We start from the raw sequence: 16,094 nt of genomic DNA, 5'->3' as shown, positions 1-16,094 counted from the left end.
TGCGTTTCCTTTTAGGCTCAAAACTTCTTGCCATCATATTATTTCAGCATTTTTCAAAGTCATCTCTCTCTTTTTGTTAATAACATCTTTAAATTCACTAATTTTTTTTACACAAAAACCAATCTTGTTTATCTTGCATTGCAATACATTAAATAAATTATCTGAGAATGTAAATATTTCTGAAAAAAAGCAAAGTTTAAAAAAAACTCAAAAAATCCTCTCGAGCTATTTATGATTTCTCTATGCCACTTTTCACATTTTCGCCATTCTCCAAAACCCTAATATATATATATTATATTTATAATATATTTATATAAATATTTAGTATTTATAATATAAATAATTCTATATTATATTTATTTATATAAATAATTAAATAAAATCAATCTTCATAATTCCACAAGATCAGTCAACGAAGCCCGTCATTGTCAAATGCTGGTAAATCCCATTTAAATTCACAAAAACAGCTCCTTGTATGCAGTTGACAAAATTGCTTATAAGCCGATAGATATGCCCGAAATTTGAACTCGCCACTCTGCGTTTAACCTCGGTGATTTTTACATAGGCTGAGGAGAAGCAAATTTGAAATCAGATTATCTGCCGACATGACTCCGAATACCAACGTAGAAATACGATCATGGCATATGGATCCGTGTACGAAACAAAAGCTAAATAATATGCAGCATGCAGCGCTGCTTACGAGTATTTCATTGCTTTCTTATTTACTGTATGACAAAAATAGAGTAAAATATGTTTGCCTTTTCTTATTACTTACTGCTTGTATTCATAATTAAATATTCTCGTATGCAACTTAAAATCCTGCTTATGTGTTTGTTGAATTTTTTTTAAATAATCTCAGTTACTCAGTTGGTACCGCACGTCTTCCCTTGCTTCCATGAACCGCACGCCCCTGATAATACTATGCCTTACGACCGCTGATTCATGATAGTTGAGTCACAGTAATTTTAACGCAGTATAAGAAGGAGTACAACTTTGCCGGCTGTTTTTGCTTCTCTGTGGACAATAAACAAACGGATTAAAATTAATGTTTTTTTGAAAACTGTTGACTTTACAAAAAAATATTCCAAGACTTTTTTGTTAAATGGTGCATTCAGCACGTACCTCTAAGGAACGCACTATTTTCCGGGATACCCTGCCTAACTAAACCCCAACTCTAATAAATACTTTGTATCCTAAATTTATGACATCGATATAAAAATAATTTTAACTTCTTAAATAATTAACAACCCCTCGATCTTTCCTGCGTAGCTTTCTCAACAGTTTTCGGACATGAATATTCAATATGGCGGCGATACTTTCTGAGGTCACACTTGGTCAGTTGACGCTGACCTTTCTTCTTTATGCTATTCGCCCCCCAAAGTGAGGGCCTGGACTATTCTGGGATCTGCCTTGCTACCTGAAAACGGTTGATTAATTAGTTAATTGAAAGGACTGAATATGAACAAACAAAACACAAATTACTTAGGAAGCGATAGCAAGGGGTAACCTTGCTCGATTATGTTTGTGGTTTCTTATTCTGTTATTATTTCCTCACGCGATTCTTCCGTTAAAATTTTTATTAACCTTTATAAACCCCAGCAGGGTGCAGTTCAACCCCAAACATAAATTTTTGCGATCTTTTCGGAAATATGCTTTTTCTATTTAAGTTCGTTTCAGGTATGTTTCTTAAGGGGTGTGTGGTTTGAAAATTTTGAAATTTTAGACATTTTTATGACTAAATGAAAGTATAGAACTTCAAGAATACTCTCCCAAAATTTCAGTTTGATTGGAGCAAAATTACCTGAAATACAGCATGTTAAATATCGCTACCTTAGACTCGCTTCGACAGCTTCGCGCTAACGAGCTTGAGCGTAGTGAGAAACATTCAACAGCTGTTCTCCTTAATTTTTGTAAATTACTTTGCGATTCCAAACCATATATCGGTGTGCATCATTTTATGATTTGACAGAAAAAAAGAAATTGAAAATAAAAGTTGTCAAAATTTTAAACGCGTTTTTCTCAAATCTGCTTTTTTCAAAGGCGGTGGACATTGTAATTCAGAAACTACGTGACCGATCCATTTAAAATTTGCACCGATTTTCTTTAGACTGTTTGTATGGTAAAGGCTGTCAAGATATTTTTTGTTTTATGCTTATTTTTTATAATATTAAATTTACCACCATTAACTTATTTTTCAATATTTTACCTTGAACTTTTTTTTGAATATTCCTTGAATTGTACTGAATATGCTTTTTTTACGAGCGTGCAAAAAAGTTTACTTTTCCGCACGCGTTTTAGTTGGGAAAGTTTTACTTTTCCGCACTGAATTTACATACATATTGTATAAAAATGTTGTATTTAAAATGTACATACACAAAAATGTTGTATTCTTTCTTGTACCTGTTTGCTGATTTTTCCGGTAACAGATCAAGATTATTGACAACGTCAAGAATATATGGTGGTAGTTCCCCTAACAACACAAAACATTCCAGGAATGTACTATCAAAATTCTATTAATGTTTAAATGTCCTGGACATTCAAGGAACATTCGGTGAACATCTGATTAAATTATTGGTGGAATGTTACCACAAGACATTCTATGAACATACTACTAATGTCCTATATTTTAAGAGAGGCCATTTACTATTCAATTTGCATTCATTTTGAAATTTACCGCGCGTGTATCTATGTAGGGTCGCGTGGTCATCACATTTCATGATAACCTAAAAATTTCTAATTTGATCGAAATTAGTGGCTTTCTTTGCTGCTCTGTCTGTTAGTTTTGCTCTGGCTGGATCTCTTTTGTTTAAACAATTATGTAAGTATTATAAAATCCGTTTTCAATTTTCTTTATTATTTATGAAACGAATTATTTATGCATATTATTACCTGTAAATAGTACCTATTTATTTTGATTTTTAATTGTAAAAAATAGAAAAATTACCATTCATTTTAATTTTTTTTAGAATCAGCTGAAAGTGGTCTGCAAAAAAACCAGAAAGGAAACGTATAGCCTTGTGGCTATGAAAGGCAAAAGAAAGATATAAAAAGTGTATTGGCTAGTGTTGCAAGAAACTCCACATTGTGGGTGCATAATAAGTTATTACTTTGTAAACAAATATTAAGACCTGTATGGACTTATGGATGCCCACTATGGGGGTGTACTAGGCCAAATAATATAAAAATTATACAAAGATTCCAGAACAAAATACTGAGAAATATTGTAGATGCTCCTTGATATGTGACAAACAGTGATCTCCATAAGGACCTAGAAATGGAACCTGGATATAATCATCAAGAAGATGGCAGGAAGTCACGACCAACAACTTCATAAGTACGAGAATATTGAGGAAATCCAGCTCCTCGATACTACTGGGCAAACTAGAAGACTGAAGAGGACAAAGCCTTTTGAACTAGTTTGAGTGATAGGTGATAGTGAAAAGCAGAGCATAGTGCTTCTGTGCATGTGTATGTTAGAATAGTGCACGATCTTGTTAGATTAGATAAGAGACGCTATGGGGTAAGCTCTTCATTTTAAGGAACAGTAGTAATTTAGGTTAAATTAAAATTGCTCATTGGTCAGTTATGACCAGATTGTAATTGTAATGTACAATTCAATACAATGAATCATCATCGTAGTGATGATTATGGAAAAAATATGTGACAAGATTTTGTGCAATAAAAATGTTTATATTTATCAAGGATGTATTATTTGGTATGGCCACATATACTTCTGGTATATCGTCGGTGATGTGACAATACCTCCTATCTGCTTTTTCATGAATTTTGTAGGAGACGAAAAACCATTTTTAGGTTCATCTTCTGTTTTTACATGAAAATTTTGACATGGTTTGTAGTAAATAGATAGTTGAATTTACTACAAAACATATCAAAAAATATCATATGAAAACAGGAGGTGACTGTAAAAAAGTTTTTAGTCTCTCTTACAAAACTCATGAAAAAACAAATCGGAGGTATTATGTCACATCAGCGACTATATCCAGGGAATGTCTAAAAATATACTGTGAATGTCCAAAGAACATTCGTAGATATTCATGGAATGTTCCAACAAGACATTCAAGGAATTTTTAAAATGCTGACACAGGACTTTCCTGGGACATTAAGCGGACGTTCTTGTGCTTTTGAGAACATTCCAGGAATGTTTTCAATGTCCTGTGTGTACATTCTAGGAACATACATGGAATGTTTGGTGTTATTAGGGTCTTCGTCACTTGATGCCATATAAATCACTGAATTATTTTAAAATTCGTAAATAAAGATGCGTGGAAATTTGAAAGTGTGTGACGTGCTTTTTGACAATAATTGCTTTGCTTTTACTTTTTAAAAATTTTTACATTTTTAAACTTAAAATAATAATTCTTCTGATATATGCGTTTTATTCACTTTGTAAATAATTTTTACTGGCAATGTAATGTAATATGTATTATACAGGTTGGATACCGCATCTCTCGGTAGACCGCAAGCTATAGCAAAAACGCAATAGCGTTTGTATGTAGACCGCATACTACAGTGGCACCAAATAAACTTTGTATCTGGTTAATTTTGTGGGACGACAGTGTATTAAAAAATCACGCTCTAATTATTTAAAGTGGCTTGTAAAATGCAAAGCTTACCCTCTCTGAATTCTTCAAGGGTTAATCGATCGTCGTGGTTTCTATCCATCTGGTCGAATATTTTATCTACTCGTTTCTGCGGTGTATTTTCATCTTCTGATGGCTGCTGACCCTAAAAGAGATACAAAAAGGTATTTCCGTCATAAAGCAATAATGATGTAACCGACTTACGGCTCTACTCTAAACTCATGGAGGTTGGAGGTAGGTTCTGCGGATATTTATATCGATTGCATTAATCTTTGAGTACAGAAGCTAAATAATGCCGACTTTATAGACCTGGATCCCGCGTACCAAAAAAGAGTTGATTAATAGCCAGTGGCGGCTTGTCCTATGAGGCAGTGCCTCACCAGTATATCAATCGACTATTTACGTTATTTCGTTGTTTTATAATCAGTTTTTTAAATATAATTTAGCTTTTTGAAATTTCCTAAATACCTTTATTTTTATGAAAAAAATTAAAATCGGTACGGCAATGACTCTTTATCTTAACTTTCTCAAATCATTACAGTTGAAGCTAGCCTCACACCATCTGCAACAGTATGCGACAACGCCAACAGTAAAACCGGCAAAATTTGAAAAATGTGCCACCGATTCTAGGAACAACATTAATCCATCTTTGAGGCTTGCCTCCGGCTCCGCGCAACGAAATAGGAATAGTCGAACGGCCTCAGGCTCCGCGGAACGGAATGGGAATAGCCGAACTGAACCGACTAGTACAAGCACAAGTCGATTGTAGATCATAGCTTTCTATGTACGCGCGGTATATACGAATGGCTTATTATATTTTAGAAGTTTATGGATATGTATTTAAAACAGTGTTCATTTTAAGTCATTGTTCATCATCATCTAATATATTCAAGTATATTCAAATGGGAAATAAGCCACAATTTTACCTAAAAATGATTTTATTAACGTTTCGACGCCCAAGTCGGGTGTCGTTGTCAAAATACAAAATAATACTAAATAAATAAAAATGTTGTTGCTTAGTAAACAATTCTTCTAATAATTTATTTAATCTGACTCATTTATATCGGCAATTCAGACACGTATTATACATTTTAAAGTAGACGACTTTAAAATGATATTGCCAATATTGATGAGTTGCGTTCCTGGGACGACTTTACTAAAAGATAGTTCATTCGATTACATGAAATCAATCCCAACTCAAGAATATCCGCCACAAAAAATCATAGCATGTATTATAAAAAATCACCACAAAAATCAACAACATTTTTATTTATTTAGTATTATTTTGTATTTTGACAACGACACCCGACTTGGGCGTCGAAACGTTAATAAAATCATTTTTAGGTAAAATTGTGGCTTATTTCCCATTTGAATATACTTGATTATAAAAATGCCACAAGAAAATAGCTTCAGAACAACATCTAATATATTGTTCTGGAGCTATTTTTTCTTTGTGGAATTTATGTAATTTATTATTCTAAATGAGAAATAAGATTATACAATTTAACTTAAAAAATGATTTTATTAACGTTTCCACTTCCACATCGGACGTTTACATACAAAAGTAGTTTTTAAGTGTTTCAAAAATGTTGTATGCTGTGGTTGTGTTTTTTTTTGTAAATTTTTTTGAACATACATTCAAATCAGAGTGATCAAAAGATTTAAGCGAATAATATTGCAACATGATTCCCACAGCCTTAGCTCATTCCCCATATCTTCCACGATTTTTGAAAAAAACGCACACCCTTTTGTTATGTAAAACTTGAAGATTTCAATATGGAATTGGAATTCAAAATAACTCTATGCACTGAGGCTGAAAGCATTTGAGTCGATCGCATAATTCACTGGAAAAGTTTTAGAGAACTAATCGACAGCAAATATTTCTTGATGATTTTTTGTCCGGAATTCTTTGTAGGGATATTTTGAATAAAAAATTTTTGTAGATTATTTGTCCGGGATTTTTTGTGGGGATTTTTTTCGGGGATTATTTGTCCGGGGATTATTTGTCTGGGGATTTCTTGTCCAGGGATAATTTGTGAGGATTTTTTGTCCGGGATTATTGGTCCTAGATTCGTCCTAGCGTTATGACGTCACAAAATCAACCTTCTGGTCATTAAAGAAAAGCTAACCATAATAATAAAATTCATCAGGTGTAGTGTGCCTCACCACCTTATACTATCACGAGTTGCCCCTGTTAATAGCAAGCTGAAAATTTGTTAATGGCTAACGGTGTCTAGTCGGACAAACTTTGATATACGGGAACACTGGAAAAGGGGAAGATTTAATTGTGGAACAGTTTAAAAATTTGGAACGTCAGATTACAAAAACGTCCTATATATTTTGTTGGACTGAACTTCCAATTGATTTGTTACCCTTTAATTAAACTCTCATGCAAAAATCAGACTGCTATTACTAACCAACATGGTTCCTGTCATTTGACATGTTCTTCGTGTTCCACTCATTAAAATGCCCTGTTGGTGATAAACACCAGTCTGATTTTTGCATGAGAGTTTAATGAAATGGTAACAAATCAATTGGAAGTTCGACAAAATACATGGAACAATTTCGTAGTCTGATGCTCCAAATTTTTAACCTGTTCCACAATTAAAACTCCCCCTGTTCCAGTGTTCCCGTACATCAAAGTTTGTCCGACTAGACACCGTTAAGCTATTAACAAATTTTCAGCTTGATATTAATCAACTTTTTTTTGGTACGCGGGATCCAGGTCTATTATTTAGGAGGAGACCGAACGAAATATTGGAAATTGGTTGAAATTCAGAATACAGTATTAGAGTATATTTCATGAATTTAAGACTTATTTTTGATTATCGCTAGACATTGGACAGCCAACAGTCCACTCTACTGTATATTTACATTAAATCCATTTTACATAATTCATGTGCACTGAACATTTTTGCGAAAATGTTTGTTCGCTTAGTACTCTGGGCTAATTAACAAAATACAGGGAAAAGATGTTTACCAGCAATTTTATTGCTGGAATCGAATCTTATGATCGTATATATTAATAATATAGGTATGCAAAGTCCGCAGATAGTGTGCTACTTTTCTTTATAAACAAAATGGCTCCTGAAAATCGTGTTTTTTTCAATTTTTTTCTATAACTTCAAAGATTTTAACTTTACACCAAAAACACTCAAATAAAAATTCACCGTAATTAAATTCTACATAAAGACGTGTTTTTCCCGATTTACTACGACGAAAATTTTCCCCGGAAAATGCGGGTTTTTCCAAAAAAATCTTTAATTTTTAACTAAAATTTTAGATAAGTAGTTGCTTATGAATAATTAAATAACTTAGTAATATAAAAGCCCTTTTCGTATAGATTATAATTCCAGAAGCCGATGGAAATTGAATCAACAGTTTAGCAACAATTGAATTGTTAATTAAAAATTTACGGTCGCTATAATAACCACAATAATTATGATACATAAGAATAACTATGATTTTTGTATAAAAAGACACTGTACCTATCTAATGTACTTTACAGAATTGAAATTGGACTATTTCAGCGGCCTCAGGAATATTTTAAAATTATAAACAACTTTTTGGCTTATAAACAAATAGAATATCTCGGGAAATATTAAATTAAATTAAATCATAAAAAGGGTATTCGAAAAAAAGTGGCAGGACGCTTCTTTTAAAAGGAAAAACGTTTAATTGTGATAAGTGGTTCCTGAGATATGAGATATGAGATGCATGGCCACCTATATCACCAGATTTTAACCCTATCGATTATTATATATGGGGTCGATTAAAAAATATGGTTTATCGAGAAAATATCAATACGCGACAAGACCTAAGTAATTGATAAGATTATTGATTCTTGTAACATTATCAGAAATGATCCCTTAACTCTCAGGAGGTCTATTAGACAGTTGATGGTCCGACAAAGGTGGATTTCATTTCGAAAATCTGCTATAAATCTCAAAAAATTTTGTTTTATTGTTTTGTTTCATAAGTTCTTTTATGTATGTATACAGAGAGGGGCTAAATTATGGAATAAATTAATTTTCTCTAAAATGGACGACTTTAGAGAAAAATCCCGAAACAGGTCGATTTTGATGTTTAAATTACAATTTTTTGGCATATATTTCATACTAGTGACGTCATTCATCTGGGCGTGATGACGTAATCGATGATTTTTTTAAATGAGAATAGGTGCCGTGTGGCACCTCATTTGAAAAGGTGTTCAATTCTCTATTCAATAATATAAACATTAATATCATTATTTATACAGGATGGCCAAAAAACAAATTTTTAAATTAAATTAATTGACGAAAAAAGAAGAATGTATGCAATTTATTTAACTCAAAATACATTCTATCACTGTCAGAAAATAGGAAATAATGTTTATTTGGCAAATAAACATTGCTTTTCGCTTAAATTAAATGTTCAAACTGCCAAGTGGTAGGTGGGAGGCTGTTTGTGATTTAATTTAAGCCAAAAGAAATGTTTATTTCTGAAATAAGCATTTTTTTCTATTTACTGACAGCAATACAATGTATTTTTAGTTAAATAAATTACATACATTCTTCTTTTTGCGTCAATTAATTTAATTCAAAAATTATTTTTTTGGTCACCCTCTATAAATAATGATATTATTATTTATATTACTGAATAGAGAATTGAACACCGTTTCAAATGAGGTGCCACACGACCCCTATTCAAATTTAAAAAAATCATTGATTACGTCATCACGCCCATATGGATGACGTCACTAGTATGAAATATATGCAAAAAAATTGTAATTTAAAAATAAAAATCGACCTGTTTCGCGATTTTTCTCCAAAGTCGTCCATTTTAGATAAAATTAATTTATTCCATAATTTAGCCCCTCTCTGTAGAATTGTTGTACACCCATACATATTCTTAAATTTACTTAAACGTGCAAATAAATCCGTTTATGTTTAATGTTTTACATATGTATTTTCTTTTCGTTAATTTAAAAAATAAATTAACTGTATTTTGCCTTTTGAAATAAAATTCTGAGAATTCAATAAAACGAAACTACCGAAGAATCATTAAACAAATACTATACAGGGCGATGTTTTAGTATTAGTCAAAACAACCAGTTCCTTTTGCAATTATGTAATTCAACCTATTATTTACAACGTGTAGCACAAGCTGTGGAAGTATTAATACATACAGGGTGGGGCATTAGTGTGACAAAGTCCAATTACTCCTTTATCGTAAGAGATACGAAAAAAAGTTATTTACATAAAAGTTGGGGCACAAATAGGACCATAATTTAAAAATATTTTCAGATATACAGGGTCATTCGTATTGACAGAGTGACACAAACTTATGTTTTCTTAAATGGAACATCCTGTATATTTTTTACATTTTTGGATTCTTCTCGATGTTTTCTTTCTCAAAATATAGGGTTTTGTAGTATTATACGAGGTAGTTTAAAAGATAATTACGTTTTATTGTTAATTTCGTAGCAAAATTCACACCCTGTAGAATTGTAGTGATTTGACATCAAAGTTTCTATTTACGGGTAAACGATTTTTAATAAAGTCTACTATTATTAAACATTAATAATATAGCAAAAAGTTTAATATTAATATACAGGGTTGGTCAAAACTCGGAATGATTATTTTCTGAGTTTTCTTAAATGGAACACCCTGTATTTTAGTATTCTAATGAAATGGTATTTTATGGTATTTTATTTCTTAAGCATTCCCTATACCTAAGTGCTTTAATTTTTGAGTTATTGGTGATTCTTTAATCCAAACATTAATTGCAACAAAAATTACGTGAAATTTTATTAGGTGGCTGTGCAAATATTCAATAAAAAATAATTTTTCGAAAAAAAGTAGATATTAATCTAGACTGATCCTTAATTTATTAATATTGAATGAGATATCCAAATACCTACGTAGTTAAGACTGTTGGTACGTAAAATATTAATAAAAACGTACAAGATTCTACCTAGTTGGCTATGACAATAAATTTGCTAAAACATTTGACATTATACTATATTTATAGTTCCAGTTGCTTTGTTACCATTACTAACATGAATTTTTTTAATGAGTAACTGATGAATAACTGATTAAAATGGTTTTTGTGCTAGGAGAGTATGACAAAAATGTGCTACTAGCAATAATAATTTTTCGTCAGCAATTCCCTGATAGACGAAAACCAAGAAGAGAAACTTTTGAAAGTACACTAAAACGATTTCAGCAGTCTAGGTCTAGATAGTTAGATTATAAGAACTTTCTTACTAATATGCAGATCCTCAGTTATACTAAGGATTACATTTAATTAATTTTATTCATTTAAAATAGTTTTTATTTGATCAGGTTTCTCGATATTTAAGCATCCAGTCCGTTGAAACCGTTTTAGCATAGTTTTAAAAGTTTCTCTTCTTGAAAAATTCTTATTGCTAGTAGCACATTTTTGTTATACTCTCCTAGCACAAAAATATTAGTTATGGTAACAAAGCAACTGGAACTATAAACATAGTATAATGTCAAATGTTTTAGCAAATTTATTGTCATAGCCAACTAGGTAGAATCTTGTATGTTTTTATTCCTATTTTACGCACCAACAATCTTAACTAAGTAAATATTTTGATATCTCATCGAATATTAATAAATTAGGGATCAGTCTAGATTAATATCTACTTTTTTTTTGAAAAATTATATTTGATTGAATATTTGCACAGGCACCTAATAAAATTTTACGAAATTTTTGTTGCAATTAATGTTTGGATTAAAGAATCACGAATAACTCAAAAATTAAAGCACCTAGGTATAGAGAATGCTTAAGAAATAAAAAAGTACCATAAAATATCATTTCAGTAAAATACTAAAATACCCATTTAAAGTCCCATTTAAGAAAACTCTCAATTTAAGAAAATACTCATTCCGAGTTTTGACCAACCCTGTATATTAATATTCAACTTTTCGCTATATTATTAATGCTTAACAATAACTTTGATGTCAAATCACTACAATTCTACAGGGCGTGAATTTTGCTACGAAATTAACAATAAAACGTAATTATCTTTGAATCTACCTAGTATAATATTACAAAACCTTATATTTTTAGAAAGAAGACATCCAGGAGAATCCAAAAATATAAAAATATACAGGGTGTTCCATTTAAAAAACATAACTTTGTGTCACCCTGTCAATACAGGTGACCCTCTATATCTGAAAATATTTTTATATTATGGTCCTATCTGTGCCCCAAATTTTACCTAAATAATTTGTTTTGAATCTCTTACGACAAACGACTAATTGGACTTTGTCACACTAATGCCCCACCCACCATGTATGTATAAATTAAATATTTGTTAAAAAATAGATTTTGCAAGAAAAGTTAATTTTTTAAATCTATGGTTCACTTCACCAAACTTTTAATTCATAGTCAAATTTGATTTTTTTATAAAAAATTAAGGAATCGTGTGGGGAAAAATAATTATGCCATTTTAGTTTCCTATTTGTCTAGTTTGTAAAATTCTTTAGAGTTTTCAAAAACCGTATACAGGGTGAAATTTTTTCTAATACCAAATCGAACTAATTTTTTAAAGCCGGACCTGATTTTTTTCTAGTTTGAATAAATCAGTTGATTGTCGATATTACCGTTTAAAAATTATGACTTATACAAACTGTAAAAATTAACAACTCGCTCTCTATATTAGACACTTTTAATGGTCATTTATTATTCCCCAGAGGGTCCTCCAAACGAGGTAGGAGTATGTACAGTTCCTCATGACTCACCTGTATATATGCCGTTTTTTCTAGGCTTTTCTACGTATAAATACTCTAAACTAATTGGAGAACACACTAATTTACTTTCAACCATGGAAAAATAGGTTTAGGATTTAAAGTTAAGATTTTTTTTTATTTGTTTCAGGTTTACAAACATCCTCCTAGTATACTTATAATCCATAAGTTTTCAATAAAATTGCCTGTAATATATTTATTTGTTTGATTCTTTTTCCACCAAATCCAGGATTTTACGTTTGAAACACATCCGACCTGGCGGTTGAATAAACTAAGTGAAATTTATAGCTCTAAGTGAAATATATTGCTTCCATTTGCATCCCAAGCACCTTACAGCAAGCAACAGCCTCACGGACATCCAGACAAACACACCGAAAGAGCGAAACGTAGTTAATACTCGTCGGTATTTACCTTTTGAGAAATTGGACGCTCTTCCAAAGATTTCATTTCCTAGTAAACTCTGAGACCACTCTCGCAGTCTCGTTTGACTTGGAGATAGAGAAACTTTTCTATCCCGGATAAAAATGCAATCGCGTTCCATTGGAAGTTCCTTTCATGAATTGTTGGCTTTTCCGTCGAGATTCCGAATGACGGTGCCAACGAGAAAAATAAAACGGCGTGAAATTGCTGTGATAGAGTAGTCGATGTTTTCGACAATCTTTATTGAATAGTAAAGTTCGATGAAAATATAACAAACTTCATTTTAAACGTCTTATAGTATGATTCTGACGTTATTTGTTTTTCTTTAAAATATTTAAAAGGTTAGGAAATAAACATACCATTACAAAAACAATTAAAACAGTCAATACATTAGGATGCATTGCATCTAGATCTAAACAAACCTATCTGGGGAGTCCGGTCCAGAATATGGTAACACAAACTGTGTTTACATTTCAGTCCCGAAAAATCATCTTTTTCATAGTAAATTATATCCAAATAAACTTGAAAATAAGCAAAAAGTAATAGTATATAGCACAGTTACCTTATGGAATAAAACAGTGGGTTAATATTATTTTATTTATTTAAAACATTACAAAGCATACCGTTTGTAAGGTTAAGTGACGGCCGAACGGCCAGTTATCAGAACCAATTTTGGTTCTACAACTGGTTCATAACTACTAATGAGTTTAACAAATGATACCAGATCCAACCTAACAAATTTGTCAACAATCATGACTGATGATCAACAACCTCAAAACAAAACAACATATTCGGCTGTGTTTAACAATACTTCAATTCAATTCCCTTCAAAGCACCAATCAATTTTATTTAATGCGCTGCCTGATACTAAAATAGAAGAGTACTTAATAGCACTTGGCGAAGTTGTTCATCCACGGAATATTTTATTTTCATCAAGACTATCAAATAACAGAAATGTATTTAGCTCTCCAGCGAATCCTTTTTGGAAAAATTTATGTCCGGTCCAGCAGAAATAACAATTAACCTTTAACTACGGGCGCCCAACCATGAATCTCAAATATGGGCGCGGTGTACTCTATACACCAGTTACAAATAGCTACAGAAACAAAATTTCTTTAATAATTAGAACTATATTAAATTGCACAACTTGTGTTTAATCAATAATTAGTTATTATATAATAAAAAATAAAACTTAAAAATAATTCAAAATGGTAAACCAGTGAGAAAAAACGAAAACAGTAATTTATTACATATTGAAACACCAACCTAAAAAAATATGCGAAAATTTTTAAATTTTTAACTAGGTAGAAAAATAAACACAAACGAGTCTTTATTCACTTTCGTCTTCTTCCTGATTATTTGAGTTAATATACTCAGGACAAATAATGGTGGAATGTTCTTTGCAAACCATTCTCCTGCATGTCTGACACGAAATGGTTGTCACTCTATTTTTACGCCTTCCGCAGCAATAGCACTTTCCTCGCATTTTTGCTGGTGGTTCTTCTTCTTCTTGTTCCACTACAGTAGCTTTATATTTCTTCAGGAATAGTTTTAAATCTAAGGGCAAACTCTGTATTTCAGCTCTGAAAGCTGTTCTGAAAGGTGTGGTCTCAACAAAGATTATTCTATACAAAGATAATTCCTTTAAAAATATCCTTCTATATTTTTGGGGATTGTTTATATTTGCAGCATTATACAGGATTTGGCTGTTAATTCCTGCGATGTTTAGGAGCTGAAAAAATATAACCATCGGCCACCTTTGCGTTCTCCTTGATACCGAGTATGTACCGCACATTTTATTTACTGTGTCGACACCTCCTTTTGAGAATTATAATCTAAAATTATATTTGGCATTTTTTTCTCCGGATCTACTGCAGAATCATTATGCATCGTTGATATCAAAGGCACAGCTTTATTTTTTGCAGGGACATATGACACTATAGATACCTCTTTTTGAAACCCGAAAAGGGACGATCCAACTTCTCTTTCATTATGTGGTAGGAACTCCAACTGCAGCTCCCGTTTATTTTTCTTTAGTGTGCCAACCATTGTTACTTTATCTTTCAAAAGATCATTGGCCAATTAGTAACTTGTGTACCAATTATCACATGTCAAGTTCCGGTTTTTACCTTTCCAGTCTTTTTTTGTAAGGTACTTGTGGCTGATTACCACAATACACCTCTAAATTTGTAACATAAAATGTCTGGGCATCACACAATACAAATACTTTTAACCCATACTTTGCAGGCTTGGACGGGATATATTGAATAAAACTGCATCTACCTCTGAAAGGTATTAACATTTCGTCAATTGTTACTTCTTCTCCTAAACAGTAGTTATTGTTGCAGTTCTCCACAAAACGATCCAGTGTAGCTCGAATAGCAGCAAGCTTATCAGTTTCCTGTTAGGGAAGTTGCTTTCAGCAAGCAAAAATAAAAATCGATCAGCACTCATGCACGCTCTAAATATTTCTGAGCCGGTTCCGTCTTTAGTCCACAATTCAAGAAAATGTGTATGGTTTTGCTTTTTAGTTGCTGCAAGAAGTAGTAGTCCGATAAATGCCATAATTTCTGTTTTTGTTGTGTCTTTAGCCCGTCTCGGCCGGTTATACTTTATTCGCATATTTGCAATTTTCAAGTTTGTACACTCAACTATATTTTCGATAATGTCGTCACTAAAATTTTTTTCGAAAGCACTTCTCTCATTGGTAATATCTCTAGCACTCAGCTTTGGCCCAGGAACTATTTTTACAATATTTTTGCTGGAAGTTTTGCTAAATTTGCTCACCACTGAATTTTTATACCACTTTGTTTGTTTATCTTTCGCTATAAAACACTCATCTTCATCGCTTTCTAAACTCTCACCATCGCTCTCGTTATCTGAATCAGAAGACTCTTAGTTCTATCTCCGACTCAGTGTTATAATCGTTGTCTTCCGTAATTTCTTCCTCTTCTTCTGACGAACTAGCATCCTCTTCTCCCCTAACTTTTTCCTCAGGTTCTTCTTCGAACAATGCTTCAGCCATAGCTCTAAGCTCATCTTGTGTGAGACTTTTAGGGTTTCTAACACGCACTCAATCCCTATAAAAAATATTTCTCTTAAGTTTCCATTTCACATTTGTGTATAAAAAGTACAATGTAACATTTACTACACAGAAAATAACTCGTTTGCAGGTAATTTAAAGTTTAACATTCGTTAAATTTACTTACATAACTATATGCGTGGTGTACTGAAGGCACCGTTCGGGAACTCACTTTGATATTTTTTATCACAACTCAACTATTTGATCAAAAATCAGGTATCGACTGTAAAGACA

General features: G+C 32.0%; 1 protein-coding gene across 1 annotated transcript in view; it reads right to left on the bottom strand.

The window, feature by feature from the left end:
- Window positions 1-250: 250 nt before the first annotated feature.
- LOC114330480 (frequenin-1) overlaps window positions 251-16,094 on the bottom strand; it is a 760,895-nt gene continuing 745,051 nt past the window's right edge. Inside the window, exons 7-8 of the mRNA XM_050662500.1 lie at window positions 4,635-4,746; window positions 251-1,417 (exon numbers count right to left, since the gene is read on the bottom strand). Of these exons, the coding sequence (XP_050518457.1) occupies window positions 1,365-1,417; window positions 4,635-4,746 (165 nt within the window). The 3' untranslated portion in view covers window positions 251-1,364. The remainder of the gene's footprint in view (window positions 1,418-4,634; window positions 4,747-16,094) is intronic.

The sequence above is a fragment of the Diabrotica virgifera genome, chromosome 9, assembly GCF_917563875.1.
Source record: "Diabrotica virgifera virgifera chromosome 9, PGI_DIABVI_V3a".
In the NCBI taxonomy this organism is placed as follows: Eukaryota; Metazoa; Arthropoda; class Insecta; order Coleoptera; family Chrysomelidae; genus Diabrotica; species Diabrotica virgifera.
Note: the sequence above shows the minus strand (reverse complement) of the source record. Positions and strands in the feature narration are given on the sequence as shown.